General features: G+C 50.3%; 1 protein-coding gene across 3 annotated transcripts in view; it reads right to left on the reverse strand.

Annotated features, from left to right (window-relative positions):
- Nucleotides 1–15,823, reverse strand: part of KATNIP (katanin interacting protein) — a 218,146-nt gene that overhangs the window by 91,003 nt on the left and 111,320 nt on the right. For all 3 annotated transcript variants that reach the window (XM_047780241.1, XM_047780240.1, XM_047780239.1), the window contains one exon: nt 1,082–1,254. In XM_047780241.1, coding sequence (XP_047636197.1) covers nt 1,082–1,254 — 173 coding nt within the window. The remainder of the gene's footprint in view (nt 1–1,081; nt 1,255–15,823) is intronic.

Genomic DNA, 15,823 nt, shown 5'->3' on the forward strand with positions numbered 1-15,823 from the left:
CTGGCCATGTGGGTGGGGCCCCTGGGCTTACAGGCAGGCAGACCTCGGCCACTTCCACAGCCATGTCCTGCAAAAAGCCACCTTGATGCCCTGAGGGCCACCAGCCAGCGCTAGAAAGCAGGGTGATGAAACCTGCCCTGGCTGTTTCAGGGCAACTAGGAGCATCAAGTAGGACACGTTAAGGTAGAGCATTTCAGCAGGTGAGTTGGGCAACAGGCTTCTGACCAAGGATGGGGACACAGAGGGATGTCCACGGCCTCCAGGCGCCCCCTCTACCCTCCGTCCAGTCTCCTCCCTGCTGCTCAAAGCCAAAGGCTGTGGGCCCCACCTCACATACTTGCAGGACCAGAGGGGGTTTCCTGAGCAGGTGAAGCGGACCAGGGTGAGACATTAGGGAGTGGTGGGGACTGTGGAGCCTGGAAGGGCTCATGCTCCGGGGAAGCAGATCTTTCCAGAGAAGCCAGAGCTGACTGTTTGCTCCATTCTTTCTCTGACCCACCAGTCTGCAACCCTAGTCTAAGGGATTTAGGGTTTGCAGGAAGACTAGCAAAAAGTGGAGGCATATGAGCATCCAGTTTAGACTTAGGAAAGAGAAGATGGGAAAGGAGTGGAGGGAATGGGGACTTTTTTTTTTCTTTTAATTCTTTTTTTTTTGTCTTTTTGCCTTTTCTAAGGCCGCTTCCCGTGGCATATGGAGGTTCCTAGGCTAGGGGGTCTAATCAGAGCTGTAGCCGCTGGCCTACACCACTGCCAGAGCAATGCCATGTCTGCAACCTACACCACAGCTCACGGCAACGCCAGATCCTTTACCCCCTGAGTGAGGCCTGGGATCGAACCTGCAACCTCCTGATTCCTAGTCGGATTTGTTAACCACTGCGCCACGACGGGCACTCCGGGAATGGGGATTTTGACAGGGCAGTGTGCAGCTGTGCATCAAGCAGTGACTGGTCTGAGGTCAGGGATGCCACCACATCCCTCTTTCCTCACCCCGGGCTCTTTGCAAGCCCTGCTCAGACAGACACCGCCTGGTCCCTGAATAGCCCAAGCCTCCTCCATCCGTACCCTCTGCCCGGGGACGCACCTGCGGCGGGCTGGCGGGGGGCTCGGCCTTTCTGCTGAGGATCACCCTCTGCAGGGCCTCGTTCTCCACCCGGATGGCTCTGAGCACGGCCGAGGCGTCTTCCTCTCGGTCCTCAGCCTCCCGCACGGGTTTTCGAGTTGCTGATAGGGGTCTCTCTCGGCGGCTTCCAGGTCCTGGGGCAGAAAGCGGGTGGGGAGGGTGGGGGTGCCTCTTTAGATTGCATTCTTGGAGTGCAGCCTCCATATCAATTAGATTCAAAGAGAGCAACATTCCATAAAACCATTGGCCTGGACTCTCCCAAATGTCAAGGGCAAGAACGACAAAGATGGCCTGGAGCTCTGCTTGAGATTAAAGGGGACGGGCTGGATGGAGCAGCTGAATGCCACAGCGACCCCGGGACTGAGTCCTGGGTGGGCAAACATGGCTGCAAAGAAGATTATTGTAGCAAGTGGAGAAATCTGAGTAGAGTCTGTGGCTTGGATGCTAAATATCCGGAATTCCAAAAAAGTGCACTGCGGTAATGTGACAGGAATACACTTGTTCTTACAGATTTGGCAGGGTTCAGGGTAAAGGGGGATGATGCCTACAGTTTAATGGCAAATGATTTAAAAATACACACACGGGGAGTTCCCGTCGTGGCGCAGTGGCTAACGAATCTGACTAGGAACCATGAGGTTGCAGGTTCGATCCCTGGCCTCGCTCAGTGGGTTAAGGATCCGGCGTTGCCGTGAGCTGTGGTGTAGGTTGCAGACGTGGCTCGGATCCCGCGTGGCTGTGGCTCTGTGGAGGCCGACAGCTGCGGCTCCGATTGGACCCCTAGCCTGGGAACCTCCATATGCCGCAGGAAGCAGCCCTAGAAAAGGCAAAAAGACAAACAAACAAACAAAACACACACACAGCAAATATAAAGCTCCTGGCTGAACAGCACAGGGAACTATATCCAATCTCTTGGGATGGAACATGATGGAAGACAGTATGAGAGAAAGGATGTGTATGTATGTATGACTAGGTCTCTTTGCTAACAGCAGAAATTGGTATAACATGGTAAATCAATTATCTTTTTTTTTTTTGGCTTTTTAGGGCCACACCCATAGCATATGGAGATTCCCAGGCTAGGGGTCGAATCAGAGCCACCGCTGCCGGCCACAGCCACAGCCACAGCCCACGCCAGATCCAAGCTGCATCTGCGACCTACACCACAGCTCACAGCAATGAGTGAGGCCAGAGATCAGATCTGAATCCTCATGGATACTAGTCTGATTCGTTTCCGCCGAGCCACAAGGGCAACTCCTGTTCATTCGCTCTTAATTGGGTACGTCTTACATAGCACTTTATAAAAATGAATTTGCCACTCATGAGAACTTCCAGAATCAACTACAGCTGTGCAACTTTTTTTTCTTCAACGGAGTGATTTCTTTGTCATTTTCTCATTATGCCTGCAAAGACTAAACAAAATAAAGCAAAAATGTTCCCCAATACCCACCCTTCTCCACTGTGTTAGGTATTATTCCTTATAGGTGTTTTGTTAGAAGGCTAATTTTTTTAACCTTTTATTTTGATTTCAGATTTAAAGACAAGTTGCAGGAAGAGTGCAAATGACACTCCCATTTACCCTTCACCCAGATTCACCAATTTGTTAACATTTTGCCCCAATTGCTTTACACATTTTTTTTTTGGTCTTTTTGCCTTTTCTAGGGCACTTCCTCGGCATATGGAGGTTCCCAGGCTAGGGGTCCAATCGGAGCTGTAGCCACCGGCCTACACCACAGCCACAGCAAAGCGGGATTTGAGCCGCGTCTGCAACCTACACCACAGCTCACGGCAACGCCAGATCCTTAACCCACTGAGCAAGGCCAGGGATCAAACCCGCAACCTCATGGTTCTTAGTCGGATTCGTTAACCACTGTGCCACGACGGGAACTCCAGCTTTACACATTTTTTAATTAAAGAATAGTTGATTGAGGGAGTTCCTGTTGTGGCACAGTGGAAATGAACCCAACTAGTCCATGAGGATGCAGATTCGATCCCTGGTCTCGCTCAGTGGGTTAAGGATCTGGTGTTGCCGCGAGCTGTGGTGTATGTCGAAGACGTGGCTTGGATCCTGCATTGTTGTGGCTGTGGTGTAGGCCAGCGGCTATAGCTCCAATTGGACCCCTTGCCTGGGAACTTCCACATGCTGAAGGTGAGGCCCTAGAAAAGACAAAAAAAAAAACTGCTCAAAATGAGGAGTAAGGAGGATTTTATCTACTGAATTTCATCCCCTCGGCAAATATTTATTGAGTGCCACTCTGCCAGGCTCTGTTCTTAGCACTGGGGACACAGCAGTGACCTGACAGATCGAGATGCCCCCATCCTTCTAGAGAGAGGCAATAGCCAGAGAAACAATAAATAGTATAGGCAGTCAGATGGCAGGAGATGACAAAGAAAAAGAAGAAATTAGAGCAGAGCAACAGAGATGAGGAGTGGGGGTGGGGGGTGCTCTCGGAGGGAGAGGAGATGTGGTCCAGGGCCCAGGACAAAGCAAGAGGCCTGTGCTGTGTTCTGGGAGCATCAAGGTGCCTGGGGCTGGGGCGGACGATGGGGGCAGGGGGTGGGCTGAGAGGAGGTTCTGGGGACGCCCACATCACACAGGGCCTTGGAGGACCCTGTAAGGCCGTTACTCCGAGGGAAATGGAGAGCCAGGTCAGAGCAGGGGACGACTTGATCTGACTTAGGTGCTGAGTGGAGAACAGAATGAAGGGACGTGGGGGTGAAAGCGGAGAGACCAGTTAGGGGCCAGGCAGGGAGCATCGGAGGAGGGATGCAGGTTGCGGTCAGATTCTGCATGGAGGCCTCAGACACAGCCAATAGGATGTCCTGACGGAGCAGATGCGGCTGGTACAGAGAGAGGAGTCGAGGATGATGCCAAGGCTTTGGCCCAAGGAAGCGGATGAAGGGGTTGCTTTCAGTTGAGCTGGGGAGGGCTGTGGGAGGAGAGGGTTTGGAAGCAAAGAGATGTGATGTGGGCATCAGGGTGGAGCTGTGGGGTTGGCATGTACACAGGCGCGTGTGGACTTTGGGAAGGGAATCTGGGCTGCAGATGCAAATTCAACATAGGCAACTGCATTGCATCACTTAACAACAGATCAAAGACTGACATTGACCTTGGCCTGTAACAAACTAACTGGGAATTGACAGGTGTGACCTCTCGGGGGTTATGTCTCTATATCTGGCCTGGTGTAAAGGCTTGCTGAAAACCAGCAACCTTTCATCCTCACGATCTCAGTACCTGAGTACCACGGATCATTAGAGATTCAATCTGAGCACTTAACCCTTCAGCTTGGTTCTGTTACAATTTGCATCTGCTTGTTTTTTTGTTTGTTTGTTTGTTTTGCCATTTCTAGGGCCGCTCCCTCGTCATGTGGAGGTTCCCAGGCCAGGGGTCGAATCGGAGCGACAGCTGCCGGGTCTACGCCAGAGCCACAGCAACTCGGGATCTGAGCAGCGTCTGCAACCCACACCACAGCTCAAGGCAAGGCTGGATCCTTAACCCACTGAGCAAGGCCAGGGATCGAACCCGCAACCTCATGGTTCCTAGTCGGATTTGTTAGCCACTGAGCCACCACGGGAACTCCACAATTCGCATCTGAATGAGCGTTCAGAATGGCCTTGTCAGAAGAGGGAAGAAAACACCAGCCTGGCTTCCAGTATAGGCAGGTACAGGATTGACGGGAGCTATGGGGTTTTATGGAAAAGCTCAGCTAAAGTGAGAGCGACAGGGATGGAGCAGGATAGGTACACAGGTGGTTGCAGAAGTCCCCATAGGGACCACAGATAGAGAGGGAATCCTAGGGAACTTGGGGAGATCCCTGTAAGTTACAAATCACTCAAGAAAGCCGTCAGAACATCCGGGAACACAGCAGGTTGCTTAACTATTAAACCATAAATAAAAGCATGAGCTATGCCTCAGGTCATTAAGTGAAAGATAATATGAGGTCTGCATTCAAGTCCAGCAAGACAATGACCCTTAGGACCCAGGACAGGAGTTGAAGGGAAAGAGGACATTCCAAAGTAGGAGACCCTCATTATGCAGAAACCTGAGATGATGCAACATAGTTTAGCATCTGTGACCACCCTTCTGCTGATTTGAATAAGTGCCATACCGCCCTAGTTTGACCTCATAGAGCCAAATGCTCTCTTACTGGACACGAAGGAGGAGCTAATGATGTCAACTTGACATCATTACTAGAAGAACAAGGAAGAAGGCAGGCTTTCCTTGGATTATAAAAATGTAGCCCATCTCATCCTCGGGGAACAGTGCTTCTTTGCCTGTCTGCTTGCATCTCTCACAAGCATCCTACTTAATAAGTCTATTTCTCGCCTATCACTTTATCTCGCTGAATTCCTTCTGTGCTGAGACACAAAGAAACTAAACTTGCCTAAGTCCAGACACCACGTAATGATTCTAATTTTAAAAAACTGTGGGTTCAAGTCCCCATCTGGCTTATGGCTGGGTTCGGGTCCCGGGACGTGGGTTCACGTCCCAAACTGGGTTTAGGCTAGGTTGGAGTCCCACCGCACGGGTTCAAGTCCCCATCTGGCTTCTAGCTGGGTTCCGTCATAAGGGTTGTCGGTTTCAAGAGGACATCAATTTCTACCAGGCACCCAGGAGCGGGACTTTGACCGTGAACGCTGCGCAGACTGGGGAGGCAACCCACGGGAGTGACACTGAATTCGGGGCGGGCGTGGTGGAGGGGGCTGAGCCACCGTCCAGCTCCAGCCAATCCCTGCCAGATAGGGCTGTGCTCCTAATGTGGCCATTTGTTTCCCCCCAAGAAAAGCTAGAATCTGATATTTATATGAAATCCCCCTGAATTTTTATTTGTTCATAAAGCATTCCAGGTTCTAAGAAACATAAAGGCCAACAGAACCCAAGGGCTGCCACAGCAAGTCCGAGCTGCTCCCCCAGGAAAGTCAAGGGCACCCAAGGGAACCCTTGCGTGCCTTCAGACGGCTGGCTGGCTGGCTTGGGCGATAATGACATTGGGTCACTCTCTGACTTTGATGGACTCTTTCCATTGCTCCTGTGCTCCTCCTGGGGACAGAGAGTAAAGCACGGCTGGCAAGGTGACCAGGGATTCTGCTCTCCCCCACCAAGGCTGTTTTAACGCTCCCCGTTTTCCTGTCTTACTTGCTACTCAGCCTGCCCTGCAATTCCAGGGACGAGGCGGGCCGAGCTGGAAGGAGTGGGTTTAACCAGCTGATGGAGGTGGGGATGCTCATTGCTATGGGCCTAAGATCTTGTGTACAGCTAGACCAACGTGCCAACCCTCTGACCCTGGGTGTGAACCCCAGTGAGGCTCAGGCAGCGCCGGCACAAGCGGAACCAGAGCTCCATAAGCCCCTTCTGCATTTTTTGCACAGTCCTTACAAAGTCAGTTGGAAGAGAGCTGCTGCAGGGTGACCGTGGCCTTTTTACTGCCACTGCGTGGGCAAGAGCCCCACCGCGCCTCTGTGGTCTGGGGCTGGGGCAGAGCGGCGCTGCCCAAAGAAACCACCTGACCTTGGCCGCTGCAACACTGCGGTCACCTCTTCTTGGAAGAGGATAATCAGGAAGGCAGATTTTTTCCAGCGGGGTCCAGTTGCCTCTGCACACACCCCTCTGCCCCAGGCGTCTTTCATTCGGGAGGGCGTGCTCCTGTGGCATGAGCCTGCCTGCACCCTTTGAGTCATATTATGCTAAGAGGATGCTTTTAAAAATTAAATCAGCCTTTCTCCGAGAGAAGGGCAACACTGCAGCTCCACCAACACGGCTTTTCCCACCCGTGGCTTCCCAGAAACAGCTGGACATCGTGCCCTCAGCCTCCGGAATCCCATCCTGCCTCCTGGCTGTGTTGTCTCGACATTTTCTGATGTCTTTTTTTTTTTTTTTGTAAACTGGGAGAAGGTTTATTGACTAGGCCTTCGCCTATACGCATTCCTTTTTAAAAAATTTATTATAGTTGATTTACTTTGTCCTGTCATTTCTGCTGCACGGCAAAGTGACCCAATCATCCATCTATACACACTTTCTCAGATTATATGTCAGCATGTTCCATCACAAGTCATTGGACATAGTTCCCTGTGCTGAACAGCAGGACCTCATGGCTTCTCCATTCCCAGTGGACTAATTGGCATCTACTAACCCCCAACGCCCAGTCCATCCCACTCCCTCCCCCTCGACAACCACAAGTCTGCTGTCCGTGTCTGTGAGTCTGCTTTTGTTCTGTAGATAGGAGCATCTGTGCCGTATTTTCACCTTTCGAAGTTCTCCTTGCTCGCCTGGATGAGCCATTTCTGCACTGGCCCGAGCCCCACGTGAGGGTGGATTCATTCGTCATCACAGACCTGGAGAACGCGGGATTTATTCATACCATAAATCCGTGCCACTAGCAAAAGCCAAAAGGCGCTTTTTGATTTATCCCCAACCGCTCTTTTCTGGTTGAAAATCAGCCCTCTTCTGTGAACTTCACTTCCTCTTCACTTCACCAGAACTTGGCTTTCATCTCTCTTGCGGGGAAAACAAAAGAGCATATCAATTCGGGAGACTGACCCTGAATGCGGTACGTGCCACAAAGCAGACACGAGGACACAGGGCTGTCCGGGGGCTCACCGGCCAGGCGGCTGGTTCCCACCCGCCAGCTGGGACGTGAGAAGCTCAAGTTCAGGGTCTCAGCAAAAGGACCCCCTTCCCACATGCAAGGGGCCTTGGAGGTCACCTGAAAACCCACTGAAATGGCAAACAGTAAATCCTAGAATCCCAAGGATAGAGATTACAGGCTGTCAGCCTGAAGGCTAAAGTCAGCCTACTGATTGGTGGCGTGACTTTTCCTTCTTTTTTCCTTTAAAAAAAAAAAAAAATGGAGGAGTTCCTGTTGTGACGCAGCGGAAACGAATCTGACTAGGAACCATGAGGTTGCGGGTTCGATCCCTGGCCCCACTCAGTGGGTGAAGGATCCAGCATTGCCGTGAGCTGTGGTGTAAGCTGTAGACGTGGCTTGGATCTGGCATCCCTGTGGCTGTGGCTGTGGCTGTGGCTGGAGGCTGCAGTTCCAATTGGACCCCTAGCCTGGGAATCTCCATATGCCTTGGGTGCAGCCCTAAAAAGCAAAAAAAAAAAAAAAAAAAAAAAAGGAAACAGACGCCAAGTTAATTTTTTTTTTCTTTAAAAAAAGGAAAAAAGAGGAAATCCACCTGAAAATAGGGATTCCTGGCATCTCTTGACAAATCACATGATCTGGCTCATTCCCATGTGGCAATCATGAGCTGGGGAGCAGTGCCCCCCTGGGTGGGGTATCAATCCTGTTTCCACAGTTGGTGGTCACGTGCCTGTCAGCCTGGAAACTGCACGGTCTTCTGTGGCAAAAGGTCCAGGGAAAGAGCTGACGTGGCCCTGTTTCTTCTTGAGCTGCCCATCCTGGCCTCTAAAATCCAACTGGGACAACTGCCCACACCTGAGTCCTCCGAAGCATCCGTGCCCTTCACCTTGACTCAGCCTTATCAGGCCACATGCTTCTCAAAGTATAGGAGACCGAGACGAATGGCCACAAAGTCCTCCCAGCTGCAATCTGCCGTGTCAAGGGTCACGCTGTATCACTGAGGCATCTCCCATGAAGAAGTGGGTGGAGGAGTTCCCATTGTGGCACAATGGTTAACGAATCCGACTAGGAACTATGAGGTTGCGGGTTCGATTCCTGGCCTTGCTCAGTGGGTTAAGGGTCCGGTGTTGCCGTGAGCTGTAATGTAGGTCGCAGACGCGGTTCGGGTCCCGCTTTGCTGTGGCTCTGGTGTAGGCCGGTGGCTACAGCTCCAATTGGACCCCTAGCCTGGGAACCTCCATATGTCGCGGGGGCGGCTCAAGAAAAGGCAAAAAGACAAAAAAAAAAAGGAAAGAAAGAAGTGGGTGGAGTCGACTTCTCTAGCTGGGGTTGGCCTGGTGACTTCCTTTGGGCAACAGGTCCTTGGCAGCCATGACCAAGCAGAGCTTTAAGAGAGTCCTTGTAAACCGGGGCATGTCCTCTCTGGCTGCTCTGAAACCACATGGAGCAGGGACCAGGTGTCCCAGCTGAGGTCCTCAGGCCAACAGGTCTGCCAGACACTGTGAGTGAGGCCGTTCAAGACCAGCCAGCCAGGCGCACCCTAGCTCACCAGAGAAGCAGCCAGCCCCCCGACAGCAATAATAAAAACGTGGTTGCTTTAAGCCACTATAGCTCGAAAGGGACTGTTAAGCAGTAAGAGACAGCTGATACCCCTGGCTTGTCAAGGCCTGTGCTCTTCCCACCTCTAAAGCTTCTTTGGGGACCTTTCCATGGGCAGGTACTGTCCGTAACCCGTAACACTCATCTTTGCTCTGCTGTCCCTTCTGCAGCCCAGGGACACACCTGCTTCTTCTTCTTTTTTCTTCTTTCTTTTTTTTGCTTTTTGCCTTTTCTTGGGCCGCTCCCATGGCACATGGAAGTTCCCACGCTAGGGGTCCAATCGGAGCTGTAGCCACCAGCCTACGCCAGAGCCATAGCAACGTGGGACCCGAGCCACGTCTGCAACCCACACCACAGCTCACGGCAACGCCGGATCGTTAACCCACTGAGCAAGGGCAGGGACCGAACCCGCAACCTCATGGTTCCTAGTGGGATTCATTAACCACTGCGCCACGACAGGAACTCCTTCTTCTTTTTTCTTTCTTTCTTTTTTAAAAAATCATTTTCAAGGAAGGCAGTGTGTCCTCATCTCTCCATCCTTGACTTAATGACTCCTACTCTTTCCGCTTGCATATTACACTCCTTTGCTCCATACTCAGCCTCTGAAGAATCTGCAGCAAAATGACTTGCGTGGTGAATTTTTATATGAAACAAGCAGCAGGTGCTGCACCCTCCCAGCAACAGTGACCTTCACGGCATCTATGTTTTCCTTCAAGGGCCCATCTCTTCCCCATCTTCTCAGCCCACATGGTTTGCGTGGATTGGGATCTGCCCCCACTCCTGGCTCTGCGTGGGCCCTTGAGAGAAGAGATGCTTCTCCCTGACCTCAGAGATTGGAGACCGGTTCAGGGGAAGGCTGGTTCTTGGATGCTGCTGGAACTATGAGGAGAGGAGCTGTCTCTTTCCCCTGGGGTTGCTAAGTCGGTAAATGGGAGCCTGGAGCCACCAGGGACCATCTCCAGGCCAGGCCCGAAACTATAGATGTGGTTCTCAAAGTGTGGTCCCTGGAGCAGTAACATCAGTATCAGTGGGAACTTGTTAGGAATTGAAACACTTGGGCTCCACCCTAGATGCACTGACTTAGAAAGTGGGGCTGGGGTCCAACAATCTGTGTCTTAGTTTGCTTTGCAAATGATCCTGATGCATGTTTAAGTTTGAGACCCACTGGCCTAAAGGCAAGTAGAGCTAAGTGATGAAGAAACAGCTTCCTGGTGATAGTATCATTTGAACACCTGGATCCCACCATACCTGAGGCCAGATCTATAGTCTTGGACTTGTCAGGTCTGCGAACAACACCCTTTCCCTTGTTGCTCCAGCCAGTTTGTATTTCTGGCACTTGCTATGAACAATGAACACTGACTAATATGTTATGAGACTCTGAACTTTGGTAGAATGGTCTTTCTGCTGCATTTTCCAGATAGAAATGCTAACTGCAGGGCTGTCAGGGTCCTCTAATTCACTCATGCTGAGGGGTGTTACTTTATTTCTATGGATGGCAGTTTGTCTAGGAAAAGTGGTTCAGATATATCACCTCCCTAGAGCACTCTGACAACTTTGTCAGAAAACTTTCTGCATTGAAGACTAATGTTCTTTCATCCTCAACAAGACAACAGGACTCTAGAAGTTTCCTGGAAGGCTTATTGATAGAGACCAAGGTAATCCGGGATATGAGACCATTTCATTAGAACCAGGGACAATTATAGTGATAGAGAGGAATTAAGCTCTCATGGAATTTCACCATATGTACATTTAATTGACACAAATTCAATTTTATGAACTTGACCAAAGATAAAGGGACAAAGAGAGGAATAACGCTTTTAAGAGTACAGGCAATAGCTTACACTTCTGGTAACGGCAGGCTGGCCAATCCAGACCAACTCCTCCTTAGAGGACAACTAGAAAACCTGGACCAAAGAGTGTGATAAAAAATCTGTTTGAGACTTCTGGTTGCCAAAAGGAAGGGGGAGGATATGGGAAAGACTGGGAGTTTGGGGTCAATAGATGCAAACTGTTGCACTTGGAGTGGATAAGCAATGAGATTCTGCTGCAAAGGGAAAAAAATCTGTTTGAAATAAGAAACCTATTTGAAGGCATGGAGATTGGATAGGGCTGTGAAGGGTTATAGGAAGAAGAGAAACCCAGAGAGGTGAACCCAGCTCCTGGGAAGTGTTTCCCTTCAAGATCCTGCTGATTCTAAGAGTTGCTACAAGGCTGAGAAACTGAACAAAGCTGGTGACAGGCTCAAGGTGACAGTCTGAGAGTCAAGGTGACCCAGAAAGAGCCAGAAGTGAATGGCAGAGAGGTTAAGCATGTAGGCAAATCCAAATTACTATGGACTATTTAAACAATAAAAATAATAACGATGATGACGTCTGGTGAGGTTTAATACCTAGAAAGAATTAAAATGCATGACATTTAAGTTGGAAGGAGAGTAAATGGAGTTAGGTGGTAAGGTCTCCACTGAACGAGAAGCAGTAAACTTGCTAACTTAAAGAAGACTGCAGTAAGGCAAGAATGCATGTTGCAATCTCCGGTAATGACTAAAAGAATAGTAATAGAATGTCTAACTAACATGCTAATAGAGAAGAAACACAGAGGAGTAATATAAAGCAATCAGTTCAAAATAGAGCAAGAAAAGAGAGAAAAAGGAACATAAAACAGGCGGAGCAAATAAAAAGAAACAATAAGATGGTGGACTTAAAACTCAAATGTATCAGCAATTACATTAAATGTAAATGGACTAAATGTGCCCATTAAAAGACATAGATGGTTAGAGGAGTGAAATAAAAGGCAATTACTTGCTATTTAAAAGAGACAAACCCCATGTAAGGATGCAGAAAGTTTGAAAATGAAAGAATGAAAAACTACATGTTCCATAAACACTAACCAAAAGAGAGCTGGGTCAACTTTAAGACAAAAGCATTATTAGAGCCAAGAAGAGAGAACACATAATGATAAAAGGTTCAATTCACCAGGAATATATAAAAAGGCTGATTCGATACCCCCACAAAATACATACCTCCCCCCCAAAAAAACATCATGTAAAGCATCTAAGCAGTCTAGATTTTGCCTGGAGGAGGGTGAGCTGGGTTTGAAGCAAGTCGCAGGGTCCTGTGCCTCTGGGGGTACGAACATCCCCGTGATCTCAGTACAATGCCAGTGCTTAAAACCACACTTTCCCTACAAGTCAGACTCTAAACAAAGCCAACAGCCACATCTGGGGCTCTGCCAAGAAGCTGTGATATTTTCCCCAAACTGGCAACTACTCTCTTGGGCTCAAGGAGAGATGCTAGAGCTGCATGTGCTGCACTAGATCATCAGTCTGAGGGATCTCCAAGGGTGACTCTAGCTACCTGCACTTTTTTTGACCTTTAGAACCTCAGCCTTGGGTGACATGTGGCTTCGATGTAATCCCATTGCAGTGTGAGGGTGGGGACAATGCTGTGGTTTCCAACTTTTCCTTTCTTCAAGTTTGGCTGATGCGGGAGCCACATATATTTAACAGATAAAGGCGGAGCACCAAACCAGTTCAAAATGAGGATTCCACCACCTCACACAGTGTCCTCTTTAAGGGAATCGAAGGGACAAACAAAGAACCAAGTACCAGGGACAGCTGGGAATCTGATTTTTACCAGATGGACCAGTGACATGTGTTCTTTATGTGAATGCATGCTTTTCTGCCATGGTGGCCAGGAGCTCAGGGTCACAAGTGTGACCCCCATCCCAGACATTCATTTCTGGCATCATCTTACCATCTTACTGTCCCTACTCTTGTTTTCCTTTCACCCTCATTTCCTCCACATATTTGTTAAAGTCTTCTTCTTCTTTTTCTTCTTCTTCTTCTTTGTGTGTGTGTGTGTGTGTGTGTGTGTGTTTGTGTGTGTGTCTTTTCTAGGGCTGCACCTGCGGCATATGGAGGTTCCCAGGCTAGGGGTCCAATCGGAGCTGTAGCTGCCAGCCTACACCACAGCCACAGCAACACAGGATCTGAGCCACGTCTGCAACCTACACCACAGCCCACAGCAACGCTGGATCCTTAACCCACTGAGCGAGGCCAGGGATCGAACCCACAACCTCATGGTTCCTAGTCGGATTCGCAAACCACTGCACCACGACGGGAACTCCTGTTAAAGTCTTCTTGCATGACACAATTTGTTAGGACATGTCAGAACTTCTTGGAGAAAGGCAGATTATAAAATAATTAATTAAGCTCTACTTCTCAAACGGCTGCTCGTGAAGTGTGTGCTATGGGTTGACTTGAAGTCCTAACATCTTAAGACCTGTGACTGTGACCTTATTTGGAAATCTTTGGAGGTCTTTGTGCAGATGATCGAGTTTATTCGGGTGACGTCCGTAGGATGGGCCTCAATCCACTATGACTGGTGTCCTTAGGAAAAGGGGAAATTTGGCCCCAGAGACGGATGTATGCACAGAATACCCCCGTGAAGATTGAGTTAAGCTGCCACAAGGCAAGGAACTACCAGAAGCTGGGACAAAAGCCTGAAGATTCATCCCTAGTGCCTTCAGAAGGAACACGGCCCTGCTGACCCCTTGTTCTTGAACTTTCCAGCCTCCAGAAGGGTGACACAATAACTTTCTCTTGTTTAAGCCTATCAGATTGTGGGGCTTTGGGACGGCGGCCCTAGGAAATGAATCCAGTATTTGAAATGACTTCAGTGGACACATGGTTTATCTTTAAAACAATTAACAGTGACATATTTATATGAACTAACATTAGAAAAAATAGAAACAGGTGCCTCACACCTGTCACTTGGCAGGTGAATCTTACTGGTCACCCCTAGAGAGTCTTTCTCTGTTATCTACTGACAAATACGACGCCTCTGGGTTTTAGGTAGGACATTGCTTAGGACGAGGCTGACATGGGGGTGTTGCAAGCAAGAAGCAGCAAGGGGCCATGCCATGGGATGACGAAAACTGAGCAGCTCTTTCCTACCTAAGGGTCTCTGCACAGGAGATCCCCTCTGCCGAGGGCTAGTCCTTGACCTCGAGGTCTTAGCTCGTTTCCCCTCCTCAGAGAAGCCTCCTCTAACCACACTGCCTGGCCACCGCCCAGGTGTCACCACCCCTTCTTGGTGTGTATTATCTACCCCTGCCCACTAAAATACAAACACCACGAGAGCAGGAACGATGTGTTGCTCCGTGGATCACCAGGGCCTAGACCAAGGCTGGCACCATAGTAGGTGCTCAATACACACGTTTCTGATGTGGTCCACGAAGATGCTGGCCAGCCGCCTTGCTTGAACCCCCTCCCAGACTGGACTGGACCATGCCCTGACCTGAAGCCCCAGGCCTGGGCCCTGGGACCTGGCCCCCCCGCTGGTGCTGCCCATGGTCCAGGGCGCAACCCAGGATGCTCCATGCTGGCCCCTAACTGCTGCCTTGATGCCCGAATCCAGGGCTCCATGTACTGGACTGAAAACCTGTAACAGTGTCTGAGTCGCCGTCACGTTTGCCAGGTGCCCCCAAAGCCAGGTGGCCAGCCAGCCCCAGAGGAACAACATGGCAGAGCAATGCCGAGCACGGGCCTTGGAGCGCAGGAGTGAATTCTAGCTTGGCTGTCCTGTCTGTTACTCTGGGCAAGCAACTTCCACGTTCTCTGCCTCAGTTTCCTCATCGTTGAAAAGGGAGACGTATCCATAAAGGAGTTCTTCCAGTTTGCTGCCTGGCAGCTCCTCCCTCTGCTTCTGGTGACAGCACCAGTGGCCTAAGCCTTCACAGAATCACCCCTGACCTAAGCCAGGCAAGGAGGAGCAGCTTGGAGGCTCTGCAGGCAGTGGGGGGACCAGTACCAGCACCAGCTGACCTTGACCAAGCACTTGCTCCGAGCAGCCTCTCTATCCGGCCCTGTAATCCTTCTAACAACCCTCAGCGGAGGGTCTAATCCGTATCCCTGTTTGGCCGAGGGGTGGATGAGGCTCAGAGAGGTTACGTCACCTTCCCAAGGTCACAGAGCTGGTAGGTGGGAGGGCAGGATTTGGACCAGGTGGTCAGGCCGCAGAGTCTGCCATGGCTATTTTCTGCCAGGGTTGCTGGGCTGGTGGGCTGTCAGCCCAGAGCTGCTGCCGGCCGTGTCCACCCCCCACCCCCCCCAAAAAAAGAGCGTGTCTGAGAATGAAGGGCACAGAGGAGAAAGTTGAGCCAAGACGTGCGGAGAGGCAGACGGCTGACATGCTTTCATCATGGGGTCTGGCTGTGCCCAAAGACCACGCATCATCTTTGGACGATCAGAGACATGGCTGAGGTCCGATGCTTTCTCTTCCATCTGCTCTTTTTATCACTTCATATCTAAAGTGCCTTCTCTTATGGAGAACAGACTTGGGGTTGCCAAGGGGGAGGGGGAGGGAGTGGGATGCACTGGGAGTTGGGGGTCAGTAGATGCAAACTAGTCCATTGAGAATGGATAAACCATGAGGTCCAGCACCAGGAATGAGATCCAATGACTTGTGGTAGAACACGATGGAAGATCATATGAGAAAAAGAATGTATGTCTATGTATGACTGGGTC

This window comes from Phacochoerus africanus, chromosome 5, assembly GCF_016906955.1.
Source record: "Phacochoerus africanus isolate WHEZ1 chromosome 5, ROS_Pafr_v1, whole genome shotgun sequence".
In the NCBI taxonomy this organism is placed as follows: Eukaryota; Metazoa; Chordata; class Mammalia; order Artiodactyla; family Suidae; genus Phacochoerus; species Phacochoerus africanus.